This window comes from Halichoeres trimaculatus, unplaced genomic scaffold (genome assembly GCF_033239565.1).
Source record: "Halichoeres trimaculatus isolate MK-OKI-2021-1 unplaced genomic scaffold, fHalTri1.1 fHalTri1_scaffold_2, whole genome shotgun sequence".
NCBI classification, from domain to species: Eukaryota; Metazoa; Chordata; class Actinopteri; order Labriformes; family Labridae; genus Halichoeres; species Halichoeres trimaculatus.
Window position 1 is genome coordinate 32202806 of NW_027437180.1, and position 10832 is coordinate 32213637.

A 10832-nucleotide genomic window follows, 5' to 3' on the forward strand; every position below is an offset into this window, starting at 1 on the left:
AGTTTTGTGAATGGAATATAATTAAGTTATTTTGAAGAACTGATGAGTTGAAAAATAAATAAATAAATAAATAAATAAATAGGGAGAAAAGGCATAAATAGTTATGTGGTGAAAGGAACACTGAAACTTGGCTTAAGTTTGTAGCTCTTCCTGCCTAACTGACGTGGTTTCTGTGAGGAAATGATCGTGTATCCCATTTATTATGAAGTGATGTAAAAGCTGCCGATATAATTGGCATTTTCCTGTCTAAAATCCAGCTAATCTCACCTCTGATACAAACTACTTATTGGACGGCTGTTGCCATGGTACCGCTCTCAACGGACGCTTCAGAGCGTTGCATTGTGGGTAATACAAAACATATTTGTCGAAGATGCTTTGACCAGAAAACATTAATTTATCCTCTCAATGATCGAAATCGATCAAAATGAAGGTAGGTACCTCTGTATTTTTAACGCATGCCATACTACAGGGGTTTATGATTCAGATACTAAAGTCAATAGCCGACAAAGCGACAGTCCGCTAGCTGACTTAGCTTCATGCTAACGATGAAGTGCTTCACCGTTGATTAACGTTAATTAGCCTACTTATAGACACCAAGCTGATGTGATGTTTGTGTTTTATGGAATAGAAATAGCTGTCTCACCTGTCCTCTTTTGGACTTTTAAGCGGACCGTTAAAGTATTTAAGAAACCATTTCAAAGCAAAGTTAAAGGTAAAGTAAGCAGCAAGATAATTAACCTCACCAAGACACAAAAACTTGTTTTCGGTTGAGTTTAATAATGGCTGTAGTGGTTGTAGGCTTTACTCTCTCTTTTACTGAGATGACCCCTCAGTCGTGTTATGTACGACCTCAAAGCCCCGTCCAAAATCACCTCAGAAGGTTTTAGAAGACTTGAACAATCCTAGTCCCGATGCTACATCTACTGAGTGTTATACTTTCTTTACCCCTCACATGTAAAGTCGATAGTTTTACCATTTCATGCAATGAGGAGCGTTCAATCAATACAGGATGACTTCATGTTAACATTGTATTCTTTTTTTTTTGTTGCTGAGTTTACAGATCCTACTTCTTGAATAACTTCAAAAGTAGTAACAATAAAGTCAAAATACTCACACTGATGTTCACCAACTCCTTGTACTTCTGGTTTCAAGTTAAACAGTATTTTGCTTTTAGTGCAGTTCTTGTACTTGCATTATTATTATCATTTTTACCCAAATGAAAGATACTCAAAGTACTTTATCTATCCACAGAGTGTTTTCATCCTCGATGACAAAGCCTGGGCAGGCTCAAATCTGCTTTACAAGTGGCAGAAAAGTCTTGGGAATTATATTGCTGTTGCTGGGTGAGCAATCTGTTTTAGTGCAAAATAAAAATCCAAATTAAACTGTCATAAAACCCCTTTTCTCTAAGTATCTACTGGAGTTAATATCAGTCTCATTTCTCATCGTACAGACAGGACAACTCCGTGAAAATTTTTGATCGACATGGACACAAGTGGACTGAACTCAACCTTCCAGGGTGAGTTTATCTATTTTTTTCTTTAGTTTGTTTATTGTTATTTTCCTGTTGAAAAGTATTTGTAGTTTTACTTTCTACTCTGTCTTTCACTCCCCAGACGCTGTGTGGGAATGGACTGGGATAAAGATGGGGATATCTTGGCAGTGATTGCAGCAAAATCCAGCTCTATCTATCTCTGGGATGCCAGCGTCAATAAAATATCTCAGATAGAGAGTGGTATGAGGTAAGACAAACATGTAAAACATTCTCACAGAGAGAGAAGTCAGCATTGATCTTAAATCCATAGTCAGAGAAATTGCAGCTCCGACAGGGTGACTCTCATTTTTTAGTCAAGAGTAGGTTTGATATTACTTCTCATCAGCTTTTGAGCTCAGGGTTATTTTCTTGCTGTTATTGGTTTCAACAGAGACCAGATGTCCTTCATCCTGTGGTCAAAGATTAGCCCACTGTTGGCAGTTGGGACAGCCAAAGGAAACCTGCTGATCTACAATCAGCAGACCTCACGCAAGATCCCCATACTGGGTAAGCACATAAAACACATCAACACAAACCTTTATTAATGCTTTCATAGTCCCCTTTAAGCATCATTTTACCGCCGTCTTAAACTCCAGGCAAACATACCAAGAAGATCACATGTGGCTGCTGGAGTTCTCAGAATCTCCTGGCTCTGGGAAGCGATGACAATTCTCTGAGTATCAGCAACCATGAGGGGGACACGGTCAGACAGGTAGCCACACATACTCATGAGGGCAGATGTAGGATATTCAGCAATAAGAGAATTAAAATAAAAGCATGGAAAGTTCAAATAAATCTCTCTTCCTGACAGATCACACTTCGGGGTGAACCTGCTGAGATTTTCTTTTCTGTGATGAAGACAGATGAGAGGTCTGGTGTGGGGGAGAGCACTGTAAGTTTGTTCTTTCTGCATATTTCTCAAACAACACTTCATTATTTCTTAAATAACATTACAAATACTTCTTTAGGTGAGTGTGTCTGTGGACAAGAAGATACTGATGCTTTTTAACGTCAACGACCCTGAGAACCGGATTGAACTGACCTTCCAGCGTCACTATGGAAACATTGTTTCCTACCGCTGGTATTTACCTCTCTACTGCACACTATGAAATACTGAGCCTCTGCAGTAAGAAGTCTGTTTGAAGCAAGCTTTCTTCCTCCATCTTTTTTTCTAGGTATGGTGATGGGTACATCCTGATCGGATTCTCCCACGGCTACTTTGTGGTTATTTCCACTCACATCAGGGAGATTGGGCAGGAGCTCTATCAGGCTCACAACCACAAAGACAGTCTGAACAGTGTGGCCATTTCACCGTCATTAAACAAGGCAGCCTCCTGTGGGGACAACAGGTACACACAAGCTTTCTAAAGAAAAAGCTCAGCAGTGCTTTTATTTTCTTTTTTTAACTGAAGCCTTTCTCTTCTTGTCACAGCATAAAGATCCACGAGCTGTCAGAGCTGAAAGATATCAGCAACGTAGTTCGACTAGATGATGAAACCAAAGGTGAGACAGTGCTCTTGTTTCACTTCACCCTCCAGTCAAAAGCACTTCTTCAACCCATCATCTACTCCACCTTCATCTGTCTCTCTTCATCACTCTCCTCCTGCAGGTCTTGATCAGCTGAGCTGGACGGATGATGGACAGCTGTTGGCGATTTCCACACAGAAAGGGACGCTCCACGTCTTCCTGACCAAGCTGCCTGTTCTGGGTGGTAGCTTTGGTACCCGGCTAGCCTATCTCACCTCTCTGTTAGAGGTCACAGTGTCCAATCAGGTGGAAGAGGTGAGATCAAACACACACACTTATTCTTAAAATGACAGGAAAGGTGTACGTCTCTGTGGGCTGTGAGTGGGTTTAATTAAAGTCTTGTTTTCATGCACTGCGACATGTTTTTCAGGAGAGTCCTGTTGCCATAGAAGTGGAAGTGGAGCCTACTTTCATTGCAATGGGACCGTACCATGTGGCTGTGGGGATGAACAACAGAGCATGGTTCTACGCCTTGACTGACCGAGAACCTGGTGTGTTTGTCTGTGCGCACATGTGTGTGTTTGGAAAAAGTAGACTCTGTTACATAAATTGTCTGCATTTATCAAACCTTGTGATGCTATTTTTGTGTCGTCAGGCTTTCAGAAGCTGAAGGACATTGAGTATTTGGGGACGATAGCCAGCATGTGTCTGAACTCGGACTACGCAGCAGCTCTGTTTGAGGGAAAAGTGCAGCTTCACATGGTGAGAGATCAAAAACCAGGCAGCACTTTAAACTCTTCTTTTCTTTAAAAAGTGTTGACACAGTCTGCATTTTGTGAGTTTAGATTGAAGGCAAAGACCAGGAGGAGAAAAAGCAGATGAAGTTGTTTCCAGATGATGACATGAAAGGACGGATCCTTTGCCACGCTCTCACTGCTGACTTCCTTTACTACGGCACTGATGTAAGGCTCAGCACATGCTCATGAGTCAGATTTAGATCAGAGAGAATTTTATACTTTTGCATGATTGTGTTTAAGACATGCACTCATCCCTCTCCATCTCTCTTTGTGTTTCTCAGTCAGGTAACGTGGTGTGTGTGTTGGTGGAGGACTGGGAAACAGTGAGCAGCTACAGCCACTTGGTTGGTGTCAGGAAAGTGTTCCCTGACGTTAACGGGACACGTCTGGTCTTCATTGATGACAAGAACAGCGGCTTCCTGCTCTCTCCTGCAAACGTCAGTGCACACAGAGTTACTAAACTGATGTTATAGACTAGTGCTGATAATTTCTTGATTCATAGAAACTGATTTCATTCAAACTTTGGGGCTTCTTGTAACCACATCTGCATGAACCAGGACAGAGCTGTGATTTAATTTAGGTTGTGTGTGTATCATCTAGGCAACAGACTCCTGCTTCGAGCTCCCAAACTTCTCTCCCACCATCACTGGAGTGTTGTGGGAAAACTGGCACACTGACAGAGGAGTGTTTGTGGCTTATGACGATGACAAGGTCTACACCTACGCCCTGCATAAAACCACCATATATGGTGAGGGATCACACACCATCACGCACTAACAAACACTTATACTTCTCCTCTATGAGTGAGTGAATAAGTAAGATCATACATTTACAAATGTCAAATCTTGAATGCACCAAAGATAACATAATCATTTCATTTATTTTGCTTCTTTCTCCTAGGCCCAAGGGTGACGTTAGTGGGTACCACCCCTCTCCTATTCTCCCAGAAGCCCCTGCTTTTATACAATGGGGAGCTGACTTGTCAGACAACCAGTGGAAAGACCAGTGAAGTGTCTCTGAACACTCACTCCTTCCTGAAGCACTCCAGCAGCACAGCAGCTGTTTCACCAACAGACCTCAGCGAGCAGCTAGGAAAGGCTCTACTGCTCAAGAGGTCAGCCCTGTTTGAGGAATGAAGATGTGTGCACAAAAGTGTTGATTAAATTTGTTGGTTTGGAATGTATTTAGATGTCAGATGTTGGCTAGTGCAACACAAAGTTTATGCTAATCGTGTCTTTGTTGTTTGTGCAGGTTTCATGAAGCCTGGGCTCTGTGTAAGTCTGCAGGCAGCGCTTCAGACTGGGCAGAGTTAGGAAAAGCCTGTCTGGTCCACATGGAGGTGGAGCTGGCCATCCAGGTGTTTCGTATGAGTGGAAATGTGGGTATGGTCCTGTCCCTGCAGGACATCCAGGTAACAAAAACTACAGTTCATGTTAAATTCTAAGAAAATTCTGACAAAGCCATCCTCAGCTCACCTTCTCTCTGTCTCTATCAGGGCATAGAGGACATGAATTTATTGGCAGGACATTTAGCCATGTTCCTTGGTGACTACAACCTCGCACAGGACCTCTACATGTCCTCCAGCTGCCCAATCGCTGCCCTGGAGGTAAAAAAAAAAACACACGCCTACAAAGATCAAACAGCATATTTATCTATGGCTTTGAAAAGTTACAAATAAGGTCATTGTTATGCAAACTAAAGCTAGTCCTGTTTCTGTGTTTTGGTTTCAGATGAGGAGAGATTTGTTGAATTGGGACAGTGCGCTCATGTTAGCTAAGAGGTTAGCAGAGGACCAGATTCCATTTATATCCAAGGAGTACGCTGTGCATCTGGAGTTTATGTAAGTAAACACACTCACATATCCCACACACACACACTTATTGGTCACAATCAAAGGGGAGAAAAAGAAATACCTTCAATCCTTTCTATGTTCAAAGAAGATGTGATTCATCTTTACTGCAGCATGTAGTGCACCGGTCAACATCTCTCATTTAATATTAAAACATTGAAAAGTGATACGTGACAGACATTTCATAATAAAAATGTGTTTTTCCAACTGTCTTTATTGACCCCTGGTTGTAATATAATATAACTACCAGACGTTTTGCCATCAAATTACGAACTACTTTCATAAAACAATCTAAAAAAAACACTAGGATGCAAACATGCATGTTGTTGGGTATGTCACTGTGAGATTCAGAGGTGGAGAAAAAGTCAAACAAGTCTGTAGCTCCAAAGAGTTCAGGGAGGAACTTCTACCAGAAATGAACTAAAAGTGATGCCAAGTGCAAACTTTGCTCAGCAAAGCTAGAATAAATAGAAAGATCATACCCATAACCAAATAGCCTGTCCTTTCACTTTGCACTCATCTTAAATGTCAAGGTTTTCGGTTGTCTTTATCTGTAGATATGTTTAAAGTTGTGAAATTATGTGACATCTAATGTGCCAGAGATATGATAAAGGAAGTAATGAGGAAACATTTCCCTGAGTTTTCTTTTAAGATTCATCAGGATGAAGTTCGTCCTGATGTCAGGAAGTCATGAAATATACCAATAAGCCCTCTTTATATTCAAGCCAAAATATCTCAACAGCTCAAAAGATGTAAAAAGCAAAGAGTTCTTCCACTGTTTCTCTTTTTAGTAAAGGATAAAAGAAAGAGAGAAATTTCTAAAGCACAGAAAAGATTCCTAAAAACAAAATCTTTTAATATGGCACCTTCTACTTTCAATATTTGGTCCTCATCAATCTACACTCCAGCTAAACTCCTCCCTCTTTCCCAACTTCCTAGTGGCGACTATGTGAATGCTCTCACTCACTATGAGAAAGGAATGACCCACAATGCCAAAGTAAGTGTTTTTTTTTATCTCAGCTCCTGTAGATTTATCTAAAGCTGTGATGATGGTTGATCCTAGTACTGACACTGTGCTTCCTTTATAACAACACACTGAACAAAGATTTACCCCTGATCACCTCTCGTCTTTACTCTGCAGTTTGAGGAGCATGATGAAGCGTGTAAAGCAGGTGTAGCCAGGATGTCCATCAGGATGGGTGACATCAGAAGAGGAGCCGCTCAGGCCATCCAGCACCCGAGTCGAGTCCTCAAGAAGGAGTGTGGGGCCATCCTGGAGACTATGAAGGTGCAGAGTCAGCCTTGTGTTTGTTTGTGAGTGTGTAGAGGAGGTATGTGATGTGTCTAAGTCTCATATTTAATTGTATCCTCGTCTGTGGTCGTTTGTCTTCCAGCAATTCTCTGAAGCCGCTCAGCTTTATGAAAAAGGACAGTACTACGATAAGGCTGCGTCTGTTTACATCCGCTGTAAGAACTGGTGAGACAAACTACACACACACACACCTACTCTCAGAGCTGAAAGAGTCTCTCCTTTTTCATCCACTCTGCTCTATTTTTATTCTGATATCAGGGCCAAGGTTGGAGAGCTGCTCCCACATGTCTCCTCTCCTAAAATCCACCTGCAGTACGCCAAGGCGAAGGAGGCAGACGGAAAGTGGGTGCTTCACTGAGGTGTCTGTTTCACTGAAGATAATAAGGCCTCAAAGGAGAATGTACAACTTGTGTTGTTTTCACCAGGTACAAGGAGGCTGCACAGGCCTATGAGAGCGCCAAAGACTGGGACAATGTGATCCGTGTGCTGCTGGACCACCTGAACAATCCTGAGGATGCTGTCCGCATCGTCAGGGAGACGCAGAGCATTGATGGGGCAAAGATGGTCGCCAGGTAGAAGAAACAGGAGCTGATAAAATGAATTAGTTGTTTGATTACCATGTTTTGACCTTCCTTATCTGTGTATGTCACAGATTCTTCCTACGCCTTAACGACTACGGCTCAGCCATCCACTTCCTGGTGCTCTCTCAGTGTAATGACGAGGCTTTCCAGCTCGCTCAGCAGCACGGACAGATGGAGATCTATGCTGACATCATTGGTAGGTTCCTGTATAATATATAAACCATAGAAAACCTTAAAATTTTATCCATATCTAGAATGGGTTCAGGGCTCATGTTTCCTGCTGTGTGACTGGCTCTTTGTTCATCAGGTCCTGAGGCGACGCAGGAGGACTACCAGAGCATCGCTCTCTACTTTGAGGGGGAGAAAAAACACCTGCAGGCCGGAAAATTCTTCCAGAAGTGTGGCCAGTACAGCCGAGTGAGACTTTCTTTAAATTCATTTCACTACACATACATATATATTTATTTTTAAAGAAATTACAGACTGATGCTGACACGTCCATGTTTTCTCACCGTCTCAGGCGCTGAAGCACTTCCTGAAGTGTCCAAACACTGAGGATAACTTGGCTGTGGAGATGGCTATAGAGACAGTGAGAGCTTCGTGATAGGAACAGACTGAATAACCTGCTGTTTATATATACATCATGTGACAAAACGTGTGTTTTTTTTTCTCCCAGGTGGGTCAGGCGAAGGACCCCTCTCTGACCAATCAGCTGATAGATTACCTGATGGGAGAGAGTGACGGCATGCCCAAGGTAATTGATCACAGGAGTAACTTCTCTTTCTCCGGGCTTTCAGGCTTGGTGGAGGTGACTTTCTTCCTCACATTATTTTGTTTCGATGTATATATTGTATTTTTCTTCTTACAAACAAAAACATATTTCAAGAGAGTGACTCCGAACACTCATAAATCACTGTGATAACTTTATGGCTTTGCCAGTCCTTTCTTTACCTTTTTTTAAGTTGTTTTTTGTACATTCAGTATCGTGGCAAAAAGAACCTCACCACACGTATCACACACACATTTTTTAAAACTCTTTTATCATAATTAATACTATCCCTGTGCCATGTTCTTTGGTTTTCTGGCTCCTACTTTCAGTTGGATAGTGCTCAGATTTCTGACTCAACGTGCACACACTCTTCATTCGATCTCTTTACCTTGCTGTTTACTGAGGATGAGGTGTAAGAAGAGAACCAGTTCTATGAGAGTCACTCTGTGGTACAATTTTCCTCAGTAAAATTTGTTTCTTTAAGAGGACACTTTTGTCTGAGGTGGTCAGGACAACATATCTTCTCCGTAAAAATGTTGTTCAATCTTTAATATCTTCACCCTATTTTATTCTAATTCCTTAGTTCTGAATGTTATCTGTTATAAATTATATAATTTTAAAGCTTTAAGAAAGGATATTGATTTGCTGTATACATGAGTGATGAAGCATCTGCTCTATTTGACACTGGCCAGACAGTTAGTTCAACCCTTGTTTCCTCTTCCCAGGATGCAAAGTACCTGTTTCGTCTCTACATGGCTCTGCAGCAGTACAGAGAAGCTGCGCGCACTGCCATCATCATCGCCAGAGAAGAGCAGAGTGCTGGTATAAAACTTTACACACTTCAGATAAAGACTTGTACAGTCTCTTTTCTGCTATAATAGTTTTTTTTTAAATTCTGCTTTCAAAGGGAACTACCGTAACGCCCATGACGTGCTGTTCAGTATGTACACAGAGCTGCAGGCTCAGAAGATTAAAATCCCGGCTGAGATGGCCACAAACCTGATGATCTTGCACTCCTACCTACTGGTGAAGGTCGGTACAGAAGTCTCTTTATTTATTCCTAACACACTCATTAAGTTAACTGCTTTAAGTGTTTAGGGGGTAGTTAAAGTATTTATCAGATAGATGGAAGAGGAGATACAGCATTTAAAGAGAGGAAAGGAAGAGAAATTAAATGTTTTACCATATCATGTAACTGTACCAACATTTGATCAGCTTTTAGTTAAGCAATAAAGACAACAGTAAGCTTCAAAATCAACTCATCAAACTCTTAAATTGCAGCCATAACAAACCTCAATTTTGATACCAAGCCAGATTCCCTGTCTTGGTGTATCAAGCTAAAAAAAAACAATGTCTTGATGTAGACCCACGTCAAGAGAGGAGATCATCTAAAAGGGGCACGTATGCTCATCAGAGTCAGCAACAACATCAGCAAGTTCCCTGCACGTGAGTTAATCTTTTCAAACCAGTCTACAGTAATATCCAATCAGATTAAATACATTGAAAACTTGTCTGAAACTGAAGCTGCTGTCTCATCAGTGTGTATATTTGTGTGTGTGTGTAGATGTCGTTCCCATCCTGACGTCAGCAGTCATCGAATGTCGCCGTGCTGGCCTGAAGAACTCTGCCTTCAGCTTTGCTGCCATGCTGATGAGACCAGAGTACAGAAGTGACATCGACCCCAAGTACAGGAAGAAGATTGAGGCTATGGTTCGGTGAGGAAATGAGAAAATCTGCACTTCGTTTTCTGTTTCACCTTATTCTTATTTTAAAATCTTTACCATGTGCTCCCTGCGTCTCAGGCGTCCAGACACCTCAGAGCTGGAGGAGGAATCTACACCGTGTCCCTTCTGTGGCTTCCAGCTGCCTCAGAATGACCTGCTGTGCATCTCCTGCAAGAACAACCTGCCTTACTGCATCGCCACGGTGCGAAAACACATCGACAAACTAAACTAATGCACAAAAACTGCAAGCTCTGTGCTTTAACAGCATGTTTATGATTTATACATTTCACAGGGTCGTCACATGCTGAAGGAAGACTGGTGTGTGTGTCCACACTGTGAATTCCCTGCTCTCTACTCGCAGTTCATCCTGTAAGTTCAGCGCTCCTATGTTTTAAACATTCTGCAGCAACATTCTGGCTTAAGCACAGGAAATCACTCCTCTCATCCTGTGTGTGTCTGCAGGCTGCTGGAAACAGAGACGGTGTGTCCCATGTGCTCGGAGGAACTGAGCGCCAAACAGCTGAAGAAGATTTCAGACTGTTCCAGGTACCTTCAGGCTGATGAGGTGGATCAATGAGGAGGAAAAAAACTAAAAAAAATATAGTATGCGGTATATATTGTAAAAGGAGTGAGTGTAGTTTTTCATTTTGTATGATGGATAATGAAAAAGATTTAATGAGTTAAAAATATGTTTGATATGTAAACAAGGAGAATAAAGCATTTTTCTATTTAGCTGAATTGTTCTTGGCTCATATTTTTACAATTTATGTTTGTTTTTATGATAATAATGAAGCATCAA

General features: G+C 41.6%; 1 protein-coding gene across 1 annotated transcript; it reads left to right on the forward strand.

The window, feature by feature from the left end:
• Positions 1-330: 330 nt before the first annotated feature.
• On the forward strand, positions 331-10765 carry wdr19 (WD repeat domain 19). Its single transcript, XM_074664455.1, has 36 exons — positions 331-430; positions 1252-1343; positions 1454-1519; positions 1617-1742; positions 1926-2041; positions 2131-2246; positions 2346-2426; positions 2503-2615; positions 2710-2883; positions 2967-3037; positions 3144-3316; positions 3432-3552; positions 3657-3763; positions 3847-3963; positions 4080-4235; positions 4399-4546; positions 4699-4912; positions 5050-5209; positions 5294-5404; positions 5529-5638; positions 6587-6644; positions 6789-6935; positions 7042-7124; positions 7218-7301; positions 7385-7531; positions 7612-7736; positions 7848-7957; positions 8061-8129; positions 8217-8294; positions 9035-9131; positions 9217-9341; positions 9674-9755; positions 9874-10024; positions 10112-10235; positions 10326-10402; positions 10496-10765. Exons 1-36 carry the CDS (start codon positions 425-427, stop codon positions 10608-10610), a joined length of 4050 nt encoding a protein of 1349 aa, XP_074520556.1. The 5' UTR covers positions 331-424; the 3' UTR covers positions 10611-10765.
• The last annotated feature ends 67 nt before the right edge of the window (positions 10766-10832 follow it).